Source organism: Monodon monoceros, unplaced genomic scaffold (genome assembly GCF_005190385.1).
Source record: "Monodon monoceros isolate NGI ecotype Baffin Bay Population unplaced genomic scaffold, NGI_Narwhal_1 Super_Scaffold_3, whole genome shotgun sequence".
Classification (NCBI taxonomy): Eukaryota; Metazoa; Chordata; class Mammalia; order Artiodactyla; family Monodontidae; genus Monodon; species Monodon monoceros.
The window spans coordinates 17,048,235-17,073,491 of record NW_021703780.1 but is presented as its reverse complement, the minus strand read 5'-3'; the positions used below and the strand labels follow the sequence as shown (position 1 = coordinate 17,073,491).

Below are 25,257 nucleotides of genomic sequence, written 5' to 3'. Positions count from 1 at the left end.
ACGTTGTGGATAGCATCACTCTCCTGTTTTCCTCCTACCTCCTTGGCTGCTCTACTTTATCCATTCCCATCTGCCCTCCATGAAGTAGAGTTCCTTAGGACTAGATTTTGGTTCCCTTGTCATCTATTCACTGGATGATTCCAACCATACCTCTCACGGTTTTAAATACTACCAGTGCACTGAGAGGTGATAGCCAAATTTATTCTCCCAGTTCAGACATCCATCTGAGCTCACTATACAACTCATCTAGTAACATCTCCACTGGAACATACTGAAAAAATATTAAACTGGACACATACCATTTCCAAAACTGAACTCTCCAATTTTCAGGTTCTAGTTAGGAAAACAGAAACCACTCTAGGCGTTAAGATAAAGAAAAATTAATACAGAAGTGTGCTTAATGGGCGATGGAAAAGCCAAGACACCAAATGTCTTCACCAAATGGGGAAGCGGGAAGCAACCAGGAGATGAGTAACAGCAGGAAGCCATTATCAGCCTAAGGGCTGGAGGGACTGACTGGAAGAGTCCAGAAACTGTGATCACTGGCAGGGGCAAGAGCAACAACAGGGGCTGCCCATCGGAAAGCAGCACTGCAACGAAGGGAGGAGCTGTCTGATAGGGACGGAAGCCACCAGAATGAAACTGCCACTTTCTGGAACCAGACCCAGAGCAAAAAGCGTGGGAGGAAACCACCCTACTTCCTCCCTACTCCCATTCGCCAGGCTTCCATTAGCGCCTCCTGTTGGCCAAATCTAACCACAAGAGCCAAAAGGCAAGGAGACTGAAATGCAGTTCCATGCAATACAGAGGACAGAGGAAACCAGGGAATTGAAACTGAGAGCCAGCAGGCAAATGACTAAACCTTCCATCTTCCAGAATTCCCCATCTCCATAAATGGGATCTCAGATCTAAGAGTACATCTAGGTATACTCATGCTGAAACCAGAAACCTGGGAGTCATCATTAATCATTCCTTTCACCTCACCATCTCTCGCAGCAAATCCAACAACTCCCAAAGGATTTTACCTCCAAAGAATGTGAATATGTCTGCTATTCATCTCAACGGCTGCCATCTGCTATTCATCTCCACGGCTGCCACCCTTGTATAAGTCTCCTCCCTCCCTACGGCTGCCATTACAGCAATTATGAAAACTATCAATGAACCAAAGGGAAGCAAGAGTTGTTTTGTTTTAACTAGATTATCATGGATAATCTATACATGTGGACAATGAAAACTGGGTGAATAAGATACACACTATTGGCAGCCAGCTGCAACTATATTTTGCTAAGGAGAACATAATTCATTATTGAGAATTTGCTACAAAACAAAAAATAGAATTGTTTAAAAAATATAATTGTATCTTTTTTTTTAAAGAACTCAGTAAAATAAAATTCCAGTTTATTGTTGGACAACAGTGTTTCACACATACATCAACAGACCAAAAAAATAAAGTCACTTCACAGAGAAAAAAAGGGGAAAAAATTAATCTTTTATCTTTGGCCTTTATAACCATCTCATAAAACTACTTATAATACAGCTAAGTACATACCCCAAAAAAGTTACTGGCATCCTGGGAATAAGACTGTTTTTGTTGTTGCTTTTGCTTTGGTTTTTTTCTAACCAGTTGTTTTTTCTCCTTTGAGATTATAATGAACATGGTCACACAACAAGTAAAGTCTGAAGTAGGACAGAGGACACTCCAAAGGCTGGTCTGGTCATCCAAGATCATTAAAAACGGCTGACCCCTAAGAGTATGTTCAAAAATAAACATGCAAATTAAAATACAAACAAATCTTCCTTTTGAAAGCACTTTTTTTTTAAATTGAAGTATAGCTGATTTACAATGTTGTGTTAGTTTCAAACGTACAGCAAAGTGATTCAGTTATACAAATATATACATATTGATACATATATAAATCTACTCTTTTTCAGATTCTTTTCCATTATAGGTAATTACAAGATATTAAATATAGTTCCCTGTTAGTAGGCCCTTGTTGGTTATCTATTTTACATATAGTAGTGTGTATATATTAAAAGCAAACACCTAATTCATCCCCCCCCACCCCAGTTTTTCTCTTTGGTAACCATAAGTTTGTCTTCCATGTCACCTTTAAGAAAAGAAGCAGGACCTTGAAAGATCTGGGTTTTTTTCTTCTGTTGCAAATTCACGTTGTGTGTTTGGTTGGGTGCTGGGGAGCACGCGTCACCTGCAGGTGACTCTGCCCGCAGTGGGCAGCCTGGGGGCCTCTCTCCTCCAAGGTAATCATGTTTAGATTCTGAGAGAGGAAGTGGGGAGTGAATGGCTCAGGGTGGCCTTCCCCCCCCCCACCCTTTCTTCTTAGTTTAACTTTTTCGTTTTTGCTGTCTAGTCATCCTCATCAGTTTTCCGCTTCTTGGTGTCAACACTGTCATCCCTGTCACCTTCAGCTGCCCATCCGCCCAGAGCAGCCTCAGCCTCCTTGTCTTCACTCCACCCTCTTCCTCCCCACAGCCCCCTTCCCCCTCCTCCACTGCTCCCCACCTTCTTCCACCTCACTGGCAGCCTCCTGTTCCCCACCTCGTTAGCCTTCCCATCAGCAGTATACCTTTTCCACTCTCTACCTCCTCCACAACTGCCGCCTTCTCCTTTAAGTCCGTGGTGATGATCTCAGAGCTGGTGTCCATGGCCGTGTCTGACATGGTGGGGCACACCAGAGATCCAATGCAGCAGACAAAAAAGAAAGCCCCAGTTTGGGGACTCTGGCAATGAAGCAGCCTGAGTCCATGTCTGCGGAGGAGGCATACAGACCTGTGGCTGCAGTGAACAGGGAGCCAGTCTCAGGGACAATGAAAAGATGGCTTTTCAGAGCAGCCAACTAGTCCAATTGTATCTTTACATTCATGTATTCCATGGAAAATTTCCTTCCTGATTCAAACATTCTAAAAGTAGTATATTGAAAAGAGTTCTATTTAGCCAAAGAGCAAATCATAACAACCTAGAGAAACCACTCACTAGCAAATTTGCAAAACATCTGGTTTCCATTCAGATTATATATAATGCTCAACTGTTTAGCACAAATCGATAACTTGATTCATCTGCTTGGAATGGTACACTTCCACGACCAATTCTAGAATACAGAAGTATCTCCTTGAAGGGAAGTTTAGGTTATCTGCTGAATATTATTATTGCTAATACCAGAGCTACTTTTGGATTCTGACCCAGCAAACTTACTGGGTCAAAACAATTACCAGTTTGGTTATCAAAAGAGAAATATCCATAGGATACTGCCAAGGGAGGAAAGATTCAGATCAAAAATAAAGCTATGGACTAGGCATAGGTTCACTGGACTTCAAAGTACAACGAAGAATAACAAAGATCTATGACTGGAATAATGAAACTGACTGTGAGTGAAGTACTTTAAAGCCAGTGTCCATTCGGACTTGTTAATGCCCACACCACACCAATATTATATATTTTGACTATGACTCCTGGAGAGAAACAAAATGCGCCAACTGTATACCTAAACGGGCATCCAATAATTGCTGTTCAATTGATTCATAAATAATATCCCCAAATGACAGTATCAAACTTTCTAAAATTACAAATATGTTTTACCAATTTGAGACAAAGAATAAGAGACAAAGAGAAGAAAAACCATTGCCTTCAAGGATAATTTGGGAAAGAAATCAATTAGAAAATCTTGCCCATTTGTCACAGCAGCTGGGGACTTCCTGAGAGAAGTGAGTATTTGATTATCTGACACCAGTGCACAGAAATAGGGAGAATTAGCTTAATAAAACGAGTAAGATCATTTAACTAGAATTTGACTTGTGGAATATATTATTTGAAAATTAATATTGATATCCCCTATCTCCAAATCTACTTTTCAGATTTAAATTTTCTTTCTTTTAGGTGATTCAAAATTTTGATTGAGTCATTTTCTACTTAAAGTCAGAAGTAAGGTACTCTAGTCTTAATTTTGCTTCAAAACACTAGAGACAATATAAAAATTATTACACTTCGGGCTTCCCTGGTGGCGCAGTGGTTGAGAATCTGCCTGCTAATGCAGGGGACATGGGTTGGAGCCCTGGTCTGGGAAGATCCCACATGCCACAGAGCAACTAGGCCCGTGAGCCACAACTACTGAGCCTGTGCATCTGGAGCGTGTGCTCCACCACAAGAGAGGCCACCATAGTGAGAGGCCCGCGCACCACAATGAAGAGTGGCCCCTGCTTGCCACAACTAGAGAAAGTCCTCACACAGAAACGAAGACCCAACACAGCCAAAAATAAATAAATAAATAAACAAATGTGGGGTTTAAAAAAAAGAATATGTATAAAAAAAAATTATTACAATTCAATGATTTAAAAAAGGCAAATAATCTGATTAAAAATGGTCAAGAGCTCTGAATAGACATTTCTCCAAAGATATATAAATAAATCATCATCGCATGAAAAGATGCTCAACATCAATACCCATCAGGAAAATGCAAATCAAAACCACCAGGAGTTACCACTTCACGTCTACTAGGATGACTATAATAAAAATAAATAAAATAATAATAACAAGTGTTGACGAGAGCATAGAGAAATTAGAACCATCATGCACTGCTCATCAGAATGTAAAATAGTATGGCTAATTTGACTACTAGTACAGCTAACAGTCTGGCAGTTCCTCAAATTGTTAAGCATAGAGTTAACATATGATCTAGAAATTCCTTTTCTGGGTGTATAGCCTAGAGAAATAAAACTATATGCCCACACAAAAAACCTGTACATCAATGTCCATAGCAGCATTATCCCTAATAGCCAAGAAGTAGGAAAAACCCAAACATCCATCAGGTGAGGAATGGAGAAATACATTGTGGTACATCCATATGACGGAATATCATTAGGCCATAAAAAGAAATGAAGTAGTGATACATGTTTTAACACGGATGGACCTTGAAAACCTGATAAGTGAAAGAGGTCAGTCACAAGGGAACACACGTCATATGATTCCACTTAAATGAAATGTCAAAAGAGACAGAAAGCAGAATGTTGATTACCCAGGTCTGGGAAAGTGAGCAAGGAGGACTGAGGGGTGACAGCTAAAGCAGTTTGTTTGGGGTAATGAAAATGTTTTAAATTGACTGTGGTGATGAATGTACAATGCTGTGAATACACTAAAAACTACTTCGTTGTACACTTCAAATGGTGTATGGTAGGAGAATCATCTCAATAAAACTGCTTAAAAAACACAACAACAATAACAAAATACTACAGATAAGCTTGAGCCACACCATCACCACTCTTCTCACTTCTGTGCCCTCTGCCTAAATGTCTCTTCCACCCACCAGCTCTAGCAAACTCCTACTCACCTGTCACAACTCAGGTACATGTCATCACCCCAGGAAGCCTTCTCTACCCTCTTCAGAAAGAGTAAGGCACTGCTCCCCGTGTGTGCACAGATGAGCTAGTAGTGGTGGTAAAGATTCATAGTGTCCCCCACTTAGTATGAGTCCCTCAATTGTCTATTCATCTTTAAATCCCCAGAGCCAAGCTGAGGACTTAGAAGAAAATATGCTCTTATTGTGGATGGAGGGAAAGAAGGGAGGAAGGGAAGGGAGTGATAGAGGGAAGGAGGGAGTGAGAGAAGCAAAGAGGGGAAGCCAGGGCAGGGAGAGAGAGTAAGAAAGAAAGGGAGGGGGAGGGGAAACGCATGAATGAACAAACAAATGAGCAAAGTAGCAAAGATCAGGGCAGCAGAAAGGTGCGTTAATGAGTACTCATCAAGACCTAACTTCCGGGGCAAACAGACGAGTTCTTGTCAGTAATCACAAAGTTAACTCGAGAGAAATACTACTTTCAGCAGAAACTGGGGTCAAGCTCTGATAGCAAATCTGATATTTCTTCCAGGGGATCTTCTTGCTCTAACAAGAACAAATAACGCAGCAACTTTTCATTCTATGGAACACTGTGTACTGATAATTTTTTTTTTAATTACACTTACAAAATTATCACAGAAATAATTTTTTCATTTAATACATTATGAAATTTATATATATAATTATAGAAAAAGTAAAATAAAAACCCTATGCATTAAAAATAGATTAGAGGGCTTCCCTGGTGGCGCAGTGGTTAACAATCCACCTGCCAATGCAGGGGACATGGGTTCAAGCCCTGGTCTGGGAAGATCCCACATGCCGCGGAGCAACTAAGCCCATGCGCCACAACTAGTGAGCCTGTGCTCTAGAGCCCGCGAGCCACAACGGCTGAAGCCTGCGTGCCTAGAGCCCATGCTCTGCAAGAAGAGAGGCCATTGCAGCGAGAAGCCCTCGCACCGCACTGAAGAGCAGTCCCCGCTGGCCACAACTAGAGAAAGCCCACACGCAGCAACAAAGACACAATGTGGCCAAAAAAAAAAAAAAAAAAAAGATTAGAAGGAAATATACCAAAATATTAACAGTAGCTGTATTTTGATAATGGCACTTATATTCTAAACATCAGGTCTTCCTAGATTCTAGAGACTTTCAGACACGAGTCTGGGCCTGACAAGGCAGAGCTTCTTCCCCAAGCCTGATCCCAACCATCTGGAGGTTCGTAAGGTCTCTGGAGACATGTTCTATAGCATCCAAATGGCTCATCTGGAAGGGCTGGCCCCTCAGAGAGTTGACTTTGACCCCAAGGGCCCTCTCTTCATCCAATTATTCAAGAGAGGCCCATGCTGGAACCTGCCAAGCCAAGGTTCTAACACTGGCCTTGAAGAAGACTATATTGATTGTTCAGAGATTAGGTAATAAGGGACAGAAGTAGGCTGTTAATTATGGGAAAAGGAAGCCTCCAGTGGGAAAGAGGTTTCTGTAAAAACAAAAGAACTCAGTGACTGATTAGATATGGGAAATGACAGAGTGAAGATTTAAGGTTTCTAACCTACAAGGCTAACGCAAAGAGTGACACCAGTAATGTAAGTGGAAGCTGTAGGGAGGAGCAGGTCAGAGGAAAAGAGTGTAACCTCGGCATTAGACACGTTCACTTTAAGATACTATCCAGTGATCTATGTGAGCAGAGCTGCGCCACAATTGTAAACGCATGACAGAACTCGTATAAGGTCAATGATGTTGATGTCACCAAAGATGACAGACACCAGGAACCGCAGTGAGGAGGACTACTGTACACCAGGGGTAAAAATCATCAAGGAGGTGGAAATGTGTCACAGAGGCAGAATGGGCGGGCAGGACTTCAAAAGAGGAGTGTTTGCCTGACTGAGTAATGGTGACAGAACAATGGACTTAAAGTGGTAGCGAAAAGCAAAAACTATGCTGACCTCTTCTCTGCCTTATGAATCAGAGGGAATTCGCCTAGAGATCACAAGTGCAATTAAAATGCTTGACTTAATTTCCTGTAGATTTCCATTGGACTATGCAATAAATTAGAACTAAAAAACCACATACGCATAGCGTTTTACCCTTTGCGAAGCATTTTCAAATACTTTATCTCATCTAATCTCCCCAGCAGCCCCATGAAGTAGGTATTTATGATCCCCATCTTATGGATGAGGAAACAGGGATAGAAAGATGTTGTGACTTGCAGAGAGGCGTCCTAAACTGGAAACCAGGAGGCAGGGCCAGGACGACCTGTGTCTCTAACAGGTGAACTGAAGCACTCTGAAATCTGCGCTATCAATTTCCCTTTTGAGGGAAATGGCAATGTTGCCTTTAACTCCCATGTATAGGGATTACTTCTTTCGTGATGCCTACAACAACTAAGCTTCGCACATTTAGTCACAGATTATAGTCATCTACTTTCCTCTATAGAAAACAAAGTTTAGGGCTTCCCTGGTGGCGCAGTGGCTGAGAATCCTCCTGCCAATGCAGGGTACATGGGTTCAATCCCTGGCCTGTGAAGATTCCACATGCCACGGAGCAACTAGGCCCGTGTGCCAAAACTACTGAGCCTGTGATCTAGAGCCCGTGAGCTACAACCACTAAGCTTGAGTGCCACAACTACTGATTCCCGCACACCTAGAGCCTGTGCTCTACAACGGGAGAGGCCACCGCAATGCGAAGCCCACACACCACAGCTGGAGAAAGCCCATGCACAGCAACGAAGACCCAACACAGCCAAAAATAAAAATTAATTAATTTTTTTTAAAAAAGAAAGAAAATAAAGTTTACATTTAGAATGCTATAAATTATCTATACTCATATAAAGAGCTATGAAGTAGAAAGCAGAGATGAGAAAGCAAACGTCGGGGGGCTGGATAAGAATGTAACAACTAAGAGGAGACTGGAGCACCCCTCACCCTCCCCGCCTTCCATACTGATTGCGTACAAGGCGATGGGGTGGGGCTGAGCAAGGTCAGCAGTCACGCTGGGGGAGGTGGGTGGTATCAGAGCCCATCCAAGGGGAGGAGGCTGTCAGAGCACAAGCAGGAGAAGAAAGGCATCTGTACAGGAGGGTGACTCTGCATGGGGGATCAGTGGACGAGAAATGAAGGGAGGGACGGTCACAAAGGAAAGTGGCCTGACGCCAGGTGACAGCCTGAGCAGAGCAGGAGCATCCCCCAAAGCATGCAGCCCAGCCCAGGGTCTCAGTACCCAGGAAAAGCAAGAATGGCATCCCTGCAGGGGGCAGCCCAGAGTGGGTGTCAGAGCTGCAGCACAGTGAGATGGGCATATGCACGTAAGGACAGCCTGGCCCGTGAAGCCCAAGCCCAATGGAGGTGACGAGGGCCGCCACATGGAGCGGGTGGCGGCAGCTGCCCAGCGTCTGCTGTCAGACCATAAACAGGGTGAGGAAAGTATGCACGCAGGATGGCCCTGTGAGGTGTTAGGAGGCTGTGCTCGCAGGGCACTGGAATCCGGGAGGGGTGAGGAGGCCATCTCTGTAGGGACGCACCAAGGTACAGAGTACAGGAGTTCTAGAGAGGTGAAAGTTTGATGAGGAAATTTACATAGCTCAAGGAACCCTCTCACAAAATACATTATTAACAACAGGAAAAAAATAACCTTACAGTACAGACACTTGGCAGACATCACCTTAATCAACTGATCAAAGTTAACGTCACCAATAATGGGACAAATCCAAATCAGGTGTCACTTGATAGGATGCCCTAAGAGGATCGATTTTGAAGATATTCCTACCAAAGATGCCTAACTTGAACCTACGCAGGAGAAACATAAGACAAACACAAATCATGGGAGGATCATTCAATAACTGGCCTGTACTCCTCAAAAATGACAATGATAAAAAGGCAAGGAAAGAGAGAGAAACTGGTCCAGATTTAAAAAGTCTTAAGGAGACATGACACCTCAATGCAAAATCCTCTTGCTATAAATGACATTATAGGGATAACCTGTGTGAGGAGTGAAGAAGAGATGGTACGGAGGTCTGAGGGCCAATTCCCATTTTTGATGGCAGCGTTGTGGTTTCTGTTGGACAATAACTTGGAAGAAAACAGACACTAAAGCATTTGTGGGTGACGAGGCAAAAGTGAACAGCTTACTCTCAAATGGCTTAGAAAGGGAAAAGGAAAAGGGAAAGATTTTCTGTAGTGCTCCTGCAACTTTTCTGTAAACATCATTTTTTTTATTTTATTTTATTTTTGAAACCAAGAGGCAATTAGAGGGACAGGCTGCTTGGCAACATAAGCATACAAGGCTGCCACCAAAAAACTGCAAGAGAACGAAAGGCATTAAAAAACACGGAATATGACTATCCACATGGAAGTATTTTTTCTCTGATAGGAAAACAAGCATCAGTTTTATGGGAACAATGTCAGTGGCAGGACCAATAAAGATACTGGCAAACTGGGTTTTTTGTAAATGTCTACATTAAAGGAAAATCTACTTTAAAAGCCAAAGAGAGACAGGTGGAGTCAAGATGCTGGACTAGGAGGACGTGTATTTTGTGTCTCCGAACAACTAGGGCACCTATCAGGCACCGGTAGGGGACCACAGACACCTATAGGGATGGGAGGAACCCCAGCAATCAGCTGGCGGGATCTTGACTCCCAGGCCGGAGGTCAGGTCCGAGCTCCTGTGGTGTGAGTTCTGAGTATAAACCACTGGACTAACAGAGAACCTCAGACCCCAGGGAATATTAAAAAGAGTGAAGCCACCTAGAGGTCCTAATCTCAGCACCAAGACCTGGCTCTAACCAACTGCCTGCAAAGTGCAGTGCTGGACGCCTCAGGCCACACAAACAATAAGACAGGAATACAGCCCCATGCACACACACACACAAAAAAACGAAACGACAAAGAAATATGTTACAGACAAAGGAACAAGATAAAAACCTACAAGACCAAATAAATGAAGACGAAATAGGCAACCTACCTGAAAAAGAATTCAGAGTAATGATAGAAAAGATGATCCAAAACCTCGAAAACAGAACAGAGAAAATACAAGAAACACTTAAAAAGAATCTAGAAGAACTAAAGAGCAAACAGACAGTGATGAACAACACAACAACTGAAATTAAAAATACTCTGGAAGGAATCAATAGCAGAATAACTCAGGCAGAAGAACGGATAAATGAGCTGGAAGATAAAATGGTGAAAATAACTGCCAGGGAGCAGAATAAAAAGAATGAAAAGAATTGAGGACAGTCTCAGAGACCTCTGGGACAACATTAAATGCACCAACATTTGAATTATAGGGGTCCCAGAAGAAGAAGAGAAAAAGAAAGGGCTTGAGAAAATATTTGAAAAGATTATAGTCGAAAACTTCCCTAACATGGGAAAGGAGATAGTCAATCAAGTTCAGAAAGCACAGAGTCCCATACAGGATAAACCCAAAGAGAAACACGACAAGACACATATTAATAAAATGATCAAAAATTAAATACAAAGAAAAAATCTTAAAAGCAGCAAGGGAAAAGCAACAGATAAAATACAAGGGAATCCCCATAAGGTTAACAGCTGCTCTTTCAGCAGGAACTCTGCAAGCCAGAAGGGAGTGGCAGGACATAACTAAGTGATGAAACAGAAAAACCTACAACCAAGATTACGCTACCTAGCAAGGATCTCATTCAGATTCGAGGGAGAAATTAAAACCTTTACAGACAAACAAAAGTTAAGAGAATCCAGCACCACCAAAGCAGCTTTACAACAAATGCTAAAGGAACTTCTCTAGGCAGGAAATACAAGAGAAGGAAAAGACCTACAAAAACAAACCCAAAATAATTAAGAAAATGGTAATAGGAACATACATATCGATAATTACCTTAAACGTAAATGGATTAAATACTCCCACCAAAAGACACAGACTGGCTGAAAGGATACAAAAACAACACCGTACATACGCTATCTACAAGAGACCCACTTCAGACGTAGGGACACATACAGACTGAAAGTGAGGGGATAGAAAAAGATATTCCATGCAAATGGAAATCAAAAGAAAGCTGGAGTAGCAATTTTCATATCAGACAAAATACTTTAAATAAAGACTATTACAAGAGACAAAGAAGGACACTACATACTGATCAAGGGATCAATCCAACAAGAAGATATAACAATTGTAAATATTTATGTACCCAACAAAGGAGCACCTCAATACATAAGGCAAATGCTAACAGCCATAAAAGGGGAAATCGACAGTAGCACAATAATAGTAGGGGACTTTAACACCCCACTATCACCAATGGACAGATCATCCAAAATGAAAATAAATAAGGAAACAAAAAGTTTAAATGACACAATAAAAAAGATGGATTTAATTGATACTTACAGGACATTCTATCCAAAAACAACAGAATACCCTTTCTTCTCAAGTGCTCATGGAACATTTTCCAGGATAGACCATATCTTGGGTCACAAATCAAGCCTTAGTCAATTTAAGAAAACTGAAATTGTATCAGTTATCTTTTCCGACTACAACACTATGAGAATAGATATCCATTACAGGAAAATAACTGTAAAAAATACAAACACATGGAGGCTACACAATACACTACTAAATGACCAAGAAACATTCACAGAAAGATAGACAAGATGAAAACACAGAGGGCTATGTACCAGATGAAGGAACAAGATAAAACCCCAGAAAAACAACTAAATGAAGTGGAGAGAGGCAACCTTCCAGAAAAAGAATTCAGAATAATGATAGTGAAGATGATCCAGGACCTCGGAAAAAGAATGGAGGCAAAGATTGAGAAGATGCAAGAAATGTTTAACAAAGACCTAGAAAAATTAAAGAACAAACTAACAGAGATGACCAATACAATAACTGAAATGAAAACTACACTAGAAGGAATCAATAGCAGAATATCTGAGGCAGAAGAACAGATCAGTGACCTGGAAGACAGAATGGTGGACTTCACTCCTGCGGAACAGAATAAAGAAAAAAGAATGAAAAGAAATGAAGACTGCCTAAGAGACCTCTGGGACAACATTAAATGCAACAACATTCATATTATAGTGGTCCCAGAAGCAGAAGAGAGAGAAAAAGAACCTGAGAAAATATTTGAAGAGATTATAGTCGAAAACTTCCCTCACAGGGGAAAGGAAATAGACACCCAAGTCCAGGAAGCGCAGAGTCCCATACAGGATAAACCCAAGGAGAAACATGCCGAGACACACAGTAATCAAATTGGCAAAAATTAAACACAAAGAAAAATTTTTGAAAGTAGCAAGGGAAAAATGACAAATAACATACAAGGGAACTCCCATAAGGTTAACAGCTGATTTCTCAGCAGAAACTCTACAGGTCAGAAGGGAGTGGCATGATATACTTAAAGTGATGAACGGGAAGAACCTACAACCAAGATTTCTCTACCCAGCAAGGATCTCATTCAGATTCGATGGAGAAATCAAAAGCTTTACAGACAAGCAAAAGCTAAGAGAATTCAGCACCACCAAACCAGCTCTACAACAAATGCTAAAGGAACTTCTCTATGTGGGAAACACAAGAGAAGAAAAGGACCTACAAAAACAAACCCAAAACAATTAAGAAAATGGTCATAGGAACATACATATCGATAATTACCTTAAACGTGAATGGATTAAACGCTCCAGCCAAAAGACACGGGCTTGCTGAATGGATACAAAAACAAGACCCATAAATATGCTGTCTACAATAGACTCACATCAGACCTAGGGACACATACAGACTGAAAGTGAGGGGATGGAAAAAAGATATTCCATGCAAATGGAAATCAAAATAAAGTTGGAGTAGTTATACTCATATCAGATAAAATAGACTTTAAACTAAAGAATGTTACAAGAGACAAGGAAGGGCACTACATAATCAAGGGATCAATCCAAGAAGAATTACAAATATATATGCACACAAGAGCACCTCAATACATAAGGCAACTGCTAACAGCTATAAAAGAGGAAATCGACAGTAAAACAATCATAGTAGGGGACGTTAACACCCTTCTTACACCAATGGACAGATCATCGAAAATGAAAATAAATAAGGAAAGGAAGCTTTAAATGACACAATAGACCAGATAGATTTAATTGATATTTATAGTACATTCCATCCAAAAACAGCAGATTACACTTTCCTCTCAAGTGTGCACCGAACATTCTCAAGGGTAGATCACATCTTGGGTCACAAATCAAGCCACAGTAAATTTAAGAAAACTGACATCATATCAAGCATCTTCTCTGACCAAAATGCTATGAGATTAGAAATGAATTACAGGGGAAAAAAACGTAAAAAATACAAACACATGGAGGCTAAACGATACGTTACTAAATAACCAAGAGATCACTGAGGAAACCAAAAAATACCTAGAGACAAATGACAATGAAAACACGACGATCCAAAACCTATGGGATGCAGCAAAAGCAGTTCTAAGAGGGAAGTTTATAGCTATACAAGTCTACCTCAAGAAACAAGGAAAATCTCAAAAAAACAATCTAACCTTACACCTAAAGGAAATACAGAAGGAAGAACAAACAAAACCCAAATTAGCAGAAGGAAAGAAATCATAAAGATCAGAGCAGAAATAAATGAAGTAGAAACAAAGAAAACAATAGCAAAGACCTATAAAACTAAAAGCTGGTTCTTTGAGAAGATAAACAAAATTGATAAACCATTAGCCACACTCATCAAGAAAAAGAGGGAGAGGACTCAAATCAATAAAATTAGAAATGAAAAAGGACAAGTTACAACAGACAACGCAGAAATACAAAGCATCCTAAGAGACTACTACAAGCAACTCTATGCCAATAAAATGGACAACCTGGAAGAAATGGACAAATTCTTACAAAGGTATAACCTTCTAAGACTGAACCAGGAAGAAAGAGAAAATATGAACAGACCAATCACAAGCAATGAAATTGAGACTGTGATTAAAAATCTTCCAACAAACAAAAGTCCAGTACCAGATGGCTTCACAGGTGAATTCTGTCAAACATTTAGAGAAGAGCTAACACCCATTCTTCTCAAACTCTTCCAAAAAATTTCAGAGGAGGGAACACTCCCAAACTCTATCTATGAGGCCACCATCACCCTGATACCAAAACCAGACAAAGATTCTACAAAAAAAGAACATTACAGACCAATATCACTGATGAATATAGATGCAAAAATCCTCAACAAAATACTAGCAAATAGAATCCAACAACATATTAAAAGGATCATATACCATGATCAAGTGGGATTTATCCCAGGGATGGAAACATGCTTCAGTGTATGCAAATCAATCAATGTGATAAACCATATTAACAAATAGACAAATAAAAACCATATGATCATCTCAATAGATGCAGAAGAAGCTTTTGACAAAATTCAACACCCATTTATGATAAAAACGCTCCAGAAAATGGGCACAGAGGGAACCTACCTCAACATAATAAAGGCCATATATGACAAACCCACAGCAAACATCATTCTAAATGGTGAAAAACTGAAAGCATTTCCTCTAAGATGAGGAACAAGACAAGGATGTCCACTCTCACCACTATTATTCAACATAGTCTTGGAAGTCCTAGCCACAGCAATCAGAGAAGAAAAGACATAAAAGGAATCCAAATTGGAAAAGAAGAAGTAAAGTTGTCACTGTTTGCAGATGACATGATACTATACATAGAGAATCCTAAAGATGCTACCAGAAAACTACTAGAGCTAATCAATGAATTTGGTAAAGTAGCAGGATACAAAATTAATGCACAGAAATCTCTTGCATTCCCATACACTAATGATGAAAAATATGAAAGAGAAATTAAGGAAACACTCTCGTTTACCACTGCAACAAAAAGAATAAACTACCTAGGAATAAACATACCTAAGGAGAGAAAAGACCTGTATGCAGAAAACTGTAAGGCACTGATGAAAGAAATTAAAGATGATACAAACAGATGGAGAGATATACCATGTTCTTGGATTGGAAGAATCATCATTGTGAAAATGACTCTACTACCCAAAGCAATCTAGAGATTCAATGCAATCCCTATCAAACTACCAATGGCATCTTTCACAGAACTAGAACAAAAAATTTCACAATTTGTATGGAAACACATAAGTCCTGGCACAGCCAAAGTAATCTTGAGAAAGAGAAAACAGAGCTGGAGGAATCGGGCTCCCTGACTTCAGACTATATTACAAAGCTACAGTAATCAAGAGAGTATGGTATTGGCATAAGAATGGAAATATAGATCAATGGAACAGGATAGAAAGCCCAGAGATAAACCCATGCACATATGGTCACCTTACCTTTGAAAACGGAGGCAAGAATATACAATGGAGAAAAGACAGCCTCTTCAATAAGTGGTGCTGGGAAAACCGGACAGCTACATGTGAAAGAATGAAATTAGAACACTCCCTAATAGCATACACAAAAATAAACTCAAAATGGATTAGAGACCTAAATGTAAGGCCAGACACTATAAACTCTTAGAGGAAAACACAAGCAGAAAACTCTATGACAGAAATCACAGCAAGATCCTTTTTCATCCACCTCCTAGAGAAATGGAAGTAAAAACAAAAATAAACAAATGGGACCTAATGAAACTTAAAAGCTTTTGCACAGCAAAGGAAACCATAAACAATACGAAAACACAACCCTCAGAATACGAGAAAATATTTTCAAATGAAGCAACTGACAAAGGATTAATCTCCAAAATCTACAAGCAGCTCATGCAGCTCCATATCAAAAAAACAAACAACCCAGGGCTTCCCTGGTGGCACAGTGGTTGAGAGTCCACCTGCTGATGCAGGGGACATGGGTTTGTGCCCCGGTCCAGGAAGATCCCATGTGTCGCGGAGCGGCTGGGCCCGTGAACCATGGCCGCTGAGCCTGCGCGTCCAGAGCCTGTGCTCCGCAATGGGAGAGGCCACAACAGTGAGAGGCCTGTGTACTGCAAAAACAAAACAAACAAACAACCCAATCCAAAAATGGGCATAAGATCTAATAGACATTTCTCCAAAGAAGATATACAGATTGCCAACAAACACATGAAAGGATGTTCAACATCAATAATCATTAGAGAAATGCAAATCAAAACTATAATGAGCTATCACCTCACACTGGTCAGAATGGCCATCAACAGAAAATCTACAAACAACAAATGCTGGAGAGGGTGTGGAGGAAAGGGAACCCTCTTGCACTGTTGGTGGGAGTGTAAATTAATACAGCCACTATGAAGAACAGTATGGAGGTTCCTTAAAAAACTAAAAATAGAACTACCATATGACCCAGCAATCCCACTACTGGGCATATACCCTGAGAAAACCATAATTCAAAGAGTCATGTACCAAAATGTTCACTGCAGCACTATTTACAAAAGTCAGGACATGGAAGCAACCTAAGTGCCCATCAACAGATGAATGGATAAAGAAGATGTGGCACATATATACAATGGAATATTACTCAGCCATAAAAAGAAACGAAATTGAGTTATTTTTAGTGAAATGGATGGACCTAAAGTCTGTCATACAGAATGAAGTAAGTCAGAAAGAGAAAAACAAATACCGTATGCTAACACACATAAATGGAATCTAAAAAAAAAAAAAAAAAAGGTTCTGAAGTACCTAAGGGTAGGACAGGAATAAAGAAGCAGACGAAGAGAATGGACTTGAGGACAGGGAGAGGCGGAGGGGGAAGGGTAAGCTGGGAAGAAGTGAGAGAGTGGCCCTGACATATATATACTACCAAATGTAAAATAGACAGCTAGTGGGAAGCAGCCGCACAGCACTGGGAGAGCAGCTCTGCGCTTTGTGACCACCTAGAGGGATGGGATAGGGAGGGTAGGAGGGAGACACCAGAGGGAGGGAATATGGGCATATATGTATACGTATAGCTGATTCACTTTGTTATACAGCAGAAACTAACACAACATTGTAAAGCAATTATACTCCAATTAATATGTTAAAATAAATAAATGAAAGCCAAAAAGAAAAAAAATTCACATGTAATTATTCATAAATCTTTCCTTAAATATGGAGAAATAAGTGAAATTGATTCAGAGCCAGGTAAAAATGTCTTTGGTGCCTTAAGCACTATATTTATTAGGTAAAAGACTTTATCATTCTGCTATTCATGCATTAACATATTTCCAACTAAAAAAGAGTAATTTGTCCCCCTCATAGTATTTTTAAGTATCTACAATTCATCCAACACTCATTCGTGATAAAAACACTCAGAAAACTAGGAACAGAAAGTATTTTCCTTAATCACATACAGAATATCTACCAAAAATTCTATAGCTAATATCACTTAAAGGTGAAAGATCAAAAACCAGGCAAGGATGTCCCATCTCACCTCTCAAATGCAACACAGTATTAGAGGGTCTAGACAGCACAATGAAGCAAACAAATGAAGTAAAATACAAACAAATCGTAAGGAAGCCTGTCTCTTTTTGCAGATAACACAATTACCTATGTAGAAAATCCCAAGAAATTTACAAAAGAAACTCCGAGAACTAATAATTGAGTTCTGTCTGATCACAGAATATAAAATCCACAAACAAAAATCAATTCCATTTGTATACACTAGCAACTAACAAGTGAAAAAAACCAACAAAAGGAATACCACTTATACAAGTGCTCCACGAAAATGAAATACTTTGGTGTAAATCTAAAAAAATATGTACCAGATATGTATGCTGAAAATTATAAAATTTTGTTGAAATAAATTAAAGTAGACCGAATCCCTGGAGAGACTAACACGTTCATGGATTAAAAGACTCAGCGTAGTAAAGATGTCAATTCTCCCCAAATTGATCTGTAAGTTTAATGCAAGTCCTATCAAAATTCCAGCAAGGTTTCTGGTAGACACAGACAAACTTATCCCAAAATGTATATGGAAAAGGAAAGTCCCTAAAATAGCCAAAACAATTTTGCAAAGGAAGAAGAAAGTAGGAGGAATCAGTCTACCCGATTTTAAGACTTCTTGTATAGCCACAGTAAACAAGACTTTTGTGACCGAGGTAGACCCTCCCAGGGAACATAAAACAGGGGCAGCAGATGGATTAACTTAGGAATTTAATCCACTGCCAGAACAGGAAGTCTTCAGCATCTCCTACAGTATGGTGTTTTTGTGGACCAGGGACTACTTTGAGTTTTTAATTCTCCCCCTTCTTCCTAAGTGGGAGGATTCATTAAAGTTATCTTGTTCCTTTATCCACTGAAGTTTTCTGGGTGTACAAGGAACACAGATTTTCTCTTTTAGCTTTAGGTCATCAGAAGATGAGCTACAACCAGACCTGATGGAGAAAAGTATACATCAAGCAGACATCCTGGACTAAGAGGTAGATGCAATCATGGATGAGAACAGGTATCATCTACCTCAGAAACGTGGTAACTGTATTCCATGGAAAATGCATTCATAAGAAGAAGGCTATATTTTGATTTTGGCTAGCCAAAGTGATATATTTTGCAGATACTATTGGTTAACAAACCCAATACCTATTTCCAAACTCTTTCTCCCTTCCCCCATCTCTACCAGAGGTTGGAAAAGCTAAATCACACTTTCTTAGCCTTCCTTCCACTTAACGGTGGCCATGTGAATCAATTTTGGCCATAACACTTAAGGGGAAGTCTGCTGTGCTACAAGGTTTCCAAGAAGGCTTCTGGTCTCCTGATAAAATGAATAGAGATGTCCCAGGAAGGCTTTTGGTTTCCTGGTAAAAAGAGAGATGCTGCTGTCAATCCATACCCCTTCGTGGCACCTCAGACAGAAAGGTGATGCCTAGAGCAGGAGCAACCATCTTGCAACCATGAAGGAAAGGCCAAGAAACTTACAGAACAGCCCTGACACTGCTGAGCAGCTAAGTCAATGTAAGCAAGATCCCTACCTCCAAACGTCTCCTCGTGTAAGAAAAATAAATCCTCATTAGTTTAAGCCACTGTTGACTAGGTGTTTTGTTACATACAATGAAAAGCATCCATATCTAAATACAAGTTATGTTATCTAATAAATTCTTTAAAAATATGAATAATAATTTACTATTGCATGAATACTAACTAATCTTTCTAAAGCCTTCTGGAGTACTTTTATAATGAATATTAATTTGATAGTATGTGTTATACATTCCCCACCTATATTCACTTAGCTTCTCAGGATCTAGTTTCCTTTCTCCCATTCAACATGTATTTTGAAGAGACTACTATGTGTTAAGCACTCTACCAGGTGCTGGGAAAACAAAGTGACTTAGTCAAGGCCTCTCTTTCCACCCAGCTTACTTTCTAGCAGGAAGCTTATTTGCAAAATGAGACAGATGGAAAATGATCTCTCCTAACACCAACATTTATAAAGCAATGAAGCTAGTTCCAGTGTACAACACAAGGATCAGGAAAAACAATAAAGGAAGGAGGCTTCTGAATAAGACTACTCCAACTCAGTGAGTCTAGGAGGGGAAAAAAAAGTAGTAACAGTGAAGTTAGAAGTTAAATAATTACAAAATAAAAGAAGCAGGAAAAAAATATACTCAATCCACATTCTCAAGCCCCACTCTGCCCAAAGTAACCGCAGCAAAGAAAACACAGATCTCAAAACAGACTTTAATGGTTGGGTAACAGGGAACACAATAAAGGCAGGTCTTGGAGACAGTGCTATGGCTTTAAGGTTAAGCCAAAAAAAAAAAAAAAAAAAGGAAAAGGGCCGATATTTGTCAAACGGATGTAGAGTCTCCCAATTCCAATTTTCTAAAATCTCGCTTAATTTTTTTCACTTAACAGTCTATATTTTCTTCTACAGTGATATTTTATAATCTTCACTACAACCAAATCTGTTTATGTTATGCTCTACCCAGAAGCAATGTATTGATTGTAAATGCCTTACTTCTACTTAACCTCACGGGGAAGATAGATCAAATATTACAAATCACTTAAGAGAGTTAAAATACAGAGTGCATCTAAGCCAAATATGTCTAAACACTTATTAAACTGTACCTCAGAGCAATATATTGACTTTTTACACACTACCTATATATAACTTGACTCATTAGAAAGCCCCAATTTTAGGAATTTGTCATAAGTCACAAAGACATTCAAAACTTTTCAATTAATTTAGTGAAATTCACACATTTCCCTGGTGAGAACTGTGAGAAACATTCTAGACTGACATACACATCACTGGAATTCTTGTTTAACCAATGCAGAAAAGGTAAAATGGATGCGTATCGACTGAACACTTTAACTTAGTTAACCAATAAATTTTCTCTAACAGCCATTTTTATATTTGATAGAGAACCCAGGTAAATAAAAGTTTTACAACATATTTAAAAGAAGTTTGCTGAAGTGGCGTAGAATATAGAACTACTTCTAGATTACAGTTACAAAAACAGATACCAGTCATATCTGGTTTTATTCTTACAAAATGCTTTAATAGAAATAATTTTCCTAGGAATTAGCTGTCCATAATACCTTTAACCAGAATGTGTCAGTGTTTTATCTCATTGCAACCACAGCAAAAACAAATATTGTCTTTTTGAATTAAGTGTGCTAAGTATTCTAGGAAAGCATGCTACTACTCAGAAAACAGATGAAGAAGGTGGGAATATTTTACAAACCATAATCATAGGATCTATGCCAAAAAGCATAGAAACATTAAAGACAAAATTTTGTTTTGGGCTTCCCTGGTGGCACAGTGGTTAAGAATCCGCCTGCCAATGCAGGGGACACGGGTTCGAGCCCTGGTCCAGGAAGATCCCACATGCTGCGGAGCAACTAAGCCCGTGCGCCACAACTAGTGAGCCTGCGCTCTAGAGCCCACAAGGCACAACTACTGAGTCTGACTGCCACAACTACTGAAGCCCGCGCGCCTAGAGCCCGTGCTCTGCAACAAGAGAAGCCACCCAATGAGAAGCCCGGGCACCGCAACGAAGAGTAGTCCCCGCTCACGGCTTAGCCCACGTGCAGCAACAAAGACCCAATGCAGCCAAAAAATAAAAATAAATTTATTTTTTTTAATAATTTAATAAAATCATTATTACAAAGAAACTATTTCTATGCTATAGCTTACTCTAATACCAGCTGTTGATGTGAATATAATAAATTCAATTAAACAAACAAAAATTCCATAAACTGCAGAAATACTGTACTATACAAAATTTTAAACACAGAGGCTTATGTACAAAATTTTAGTGCTAAGTAATCTCATAATTTGAAATACTTTTCAAATTTTCATGTCTCAAACAAACGTATGTACACCAAGGGGGGAAGTGGCGGACAGGGGTGGTGGTGGGATGAATTGGGAGATTGGGATTGACATATATACACTAATATGTATAAAACAGATAACTAATAAGAACCTGCTGTATAAAAAATAAAAATTTTTAAATTTTAAAATATTTTCATGTCTCTCCTTTTTTCCCCCCCCACTACTCCCTTCATATGTGGAAATGGATGTTTTTAAATTAAGTGTAGCCCTCGGTTCTCATCTGAGATGATAGGCAGTTTCATATGGTTTGGGGGGCTTAGGGTGGTGGTGAGTTCTTAAGAGAGCATTAAGGTGAAAGGAAGTAGGGATCCAAGTACATCAAAGGCAGGACTTTCATATTTTGTAAACAGGACAGAGCAGCAGCTGGACACCCTATTATCTGCCTAGCCTATTCCTGAGTAAGAAGATAAAAAGAAGCAACTTCAAGAGAGATGAAAAGTCTTACAAAAACAGACAAAATACTATGAGTTTGTCCTCTTAATTGACTGATAGGGAAAAGAGGCTGTCCCCATGGGTCTCAGATCCAAATACTACTACTCCACTCCTAAAAAGTGGTCTCTACCAAGAGCTGACCAGCCCCTCATCCTAGCGTTCACCACAAACCACCTAATGCCTCCTCATAAACTTTGAAAACAAACTCCTTGAATTAGGTGGTAAACTCTCCCCAGTTGCACAGGATCTAGTTTCAAGAAAAGAATTCCATAATAAGCTGCATAGAAACGGTTCTCCAATCTCCCAAAAAAAGCACATTAATAAACCAATGTGCCTTTTTAAAAAATGAGATATAAATAGATATAAATCATAACTATCACTTATTCAGCATTCTTGTGCCAGGCTCTCAGTTTCATATGCATAAATTCATTCAATCCCTACAACAGTTCCACGAGACAGGTACATGGTTGTCTCCACTTTACAGATGAGAAACCTGGGCTTAAGTAACTTGGCCAAGGTCACACATTGTCAAATGATAAAACAAGGATTTGAATTGAGCAATCTGGCTCCAGACTCTGTAACCTTAATCACCACTTATACGCTCCTGCTGTCAAATGTATTTAAAAGCACTTCAAAATATATCAGGAATAAAATAAGGGTCTATTACACAGCACTATCTTTTTGTCAAGCACCCTGGCTTAGAAATCAATAAAACCTCCCTATTAATTACTAACCTCCACCTTGATTTACTTTGTAAAACACATACAGCAAGGATCTTGCACGTCATAAAAAAATTTTTGAATCAGTATACTACTCTTTCTGTAAATTATAGCAATAAGATTTTAGCAAGATTTGAACACAACATAGCAATTTCCCCTTCCCACGGAGTTTGGGAAAGTATACTGTAAAGGATCCCATTTTAAAACCTTTAATACACTGAATAACCTAAGAGTTACAAAGTAAGTCTAAGTTGGCAGGCTGTTATATTATTATATCAAACTCCCCTGTCCATGGTCCAAATGGATCACTGCACAAACTTATTAGTGTGCTTTCTTGGCTTACAAAGTTAGCTTATGTAGTGATTATCTTAAGATCTTTCAAAAATTATCATTCTTCTAAAATAAGGGTATATAATTCACTACAATGTTAAACTCTTTTTCTGTTGTTACTAAAAAACGAACGGACTTTCTTCAACAACAAAACTTGTCTACAACTATTTGAAGAGAAGTTATGCTTTGCCCTGGAAATATACAGATTTATATTTCATTGGTCACTAATCAACAAAACACCTTTAATATACATTTTTCTTCACCAAAAAAGCCATATAAAAACAATATAGTCTCCACAAAGATGTTTAGGCACCAAACATTTTATTGAAAATAGCCTGGCAAGTGCAAGTGGTCTCCTTTCTGTTTCAGATTAGTATTAAAAAAGAAAAAAAAAAAGTGTCAGTTTCTAATGAAAATGACAGCTAATTAAGTTCTTGAAAAATTTAGAGTTGTACTAGATAACAGCTAAGATAACAATTAGATATTGCAATAGTACTTAAATGTAAATAGTAAATTTGAGGAAGCAGTAAAGCAGAGTGGAAAGGGCTTTCAAGAAAAAATGTGTTGGTCAAGGGAAAAGATGGCAGACTAACACAGACTCACTGAACCTATCTTTTTCAAATCTCAATGAATTAAATAGTAGAAATAAAATTAGCAAAGAAAAATACCACCAGTGTTCTAACCTGAAAAGGGGCCAAACTTTATAAATTTTTTTAAAATGTCATCTGGAAGCAAAGTAAACATATAAAACTGAAAACAAAATATTTCAATCATCAACTCAGTGTTATCCCTCACTCCTTTGCCCACATTATCCATCCAAAATCAAAAAGAAGTACTATAAGGGAATTCCCCAAGGGTGGTTAAGACTCCATGCTTCCAGTGCAGGGGGCATGGGTTTGATCCCTGGTCAGGGAACTAAGATCCCACATGCCACACAGCCAAAAAATAAATAAATAAATAAAAGTATGAGGATGAAAGGTGAATGGATAAAATTTCTGAATATCACAATGATAGAAATCAATTTTTATTAAAAAAAAATTTCAAACATATGAGTAACAACTTAGGAAATACAGTATCGATAAACACTGGGGGGCAGGGAAGCAACTTGAGTATAAAAAAGCTATATAATCCATGGAAGAATGAAAGTGATATAGAAATGAAGTCCTTACAGGAAACAACTGGGAGTGAACACTGAATCCACCTAAATATAGCTGAACAACAGAAAAGGGTATCTGTTGTGGGACAGGATAAAACTGCCATAAACTTGTTAAATGTTTTTTTAATTACTTTAAAAATAGGAGTTATACTAACTACAGCTGGAGACATAGGTAAGAACTCATGTTTAACCTAATATAGATCCATATGGAAATATTTATACATATGTGTATATACATGGGTTAGTATGCACATATGCATTTCCTTGATTTGCCATCTGAGATGGTCTACAAGAAATAATAAGCACTGGCAACCAAGACACCTAGCACCCCAATCTTGGTTTCTAATACCTCTCTCTAGTAAAAGGAACCAGGGCTCCCTGGAGAAATGGCTGCTTCTGGGGGTGAACAAAGAATGTTCCTCACCACCCAGTTCTACAAGGGTGAGTTGATAACCCACTGCAGCTGCTGACTGACAGTGCACCCTGGAGGAATTCAGGATGAAAAAATCAGCGTAAGGCACTCTGTGTTTTGGATAAATTAGCCCCATAGATCATTAGAAGTATACCTCAGGAAGAATTTCAATGACCCCAGATTCCTGCATCTTCCCATACACAGAAACACTAAAATTATTAACTTGAGATACTCTTTTTGTGTGGTCAGCAGTAATCTCTTACCAAGACAGATGCTTCACTGCATGTATTTCCTAGCCAAAAATCATATATAAACTGGCTTCTCCCCAACCTCTTCAGAGCAGTTTCCTCAGAGCTAAATGGCTGTCTCCCAGGCTAAAGTCCTCAGCAAGACCCTGAATAAAACTTACACTCACAACTCTTATGTTTGTATCATTCTTTAAGTCAACATAGAAATGAGGCAGAAAATATACAAATAAGCCTGGAGCACCCTGTAGTGCCAGAAAGTAGTGAAAAAAAATTTTTTAATTAAAAAAGAAACTGATGGGGATATGTCAAAGGGACAAAGGAACAACTGAAAGACCCCCAATGACCAAAGTTAGAACAACTTAAGTAACAAAATTAAGTTGTATT

The 25,257-nt window shown here is 39.1% G+C and overlaps 1 protein-coding gene across 5 annotated transcripts in view; it reads right to left on the bottom strand.

Annotated features, from left to right (window-relative positions):
• Positions 1 to 25,257, bottom strand: part of CDKAL1 (CDK5 regulatory subunit associated protein 1 like 1) — a 649,567-nt gene that overhangs the window by 559,203 nt on the left and 65,107 nt on the right. Inside the window, exon 2 of one of the 5 annotated variants that reach the window (XM_029243204.1) lies at positions 2,586 to 2,794. The exons of the other annotated variants lie outside the window; for them this stretch is intronic. Coding sequence (XP_029099037.1) covers positions 2,586 to 2,679 — 94 coding nt within the window. The 5' untranslated portion in view covers positions 2,680 to 2,794. The remainder of the gene's footprint in view (positions 1 to 2,585; positions 2,795 to 25,257) is intronic. 5 annotated transcript variants of the gene reach the window in all.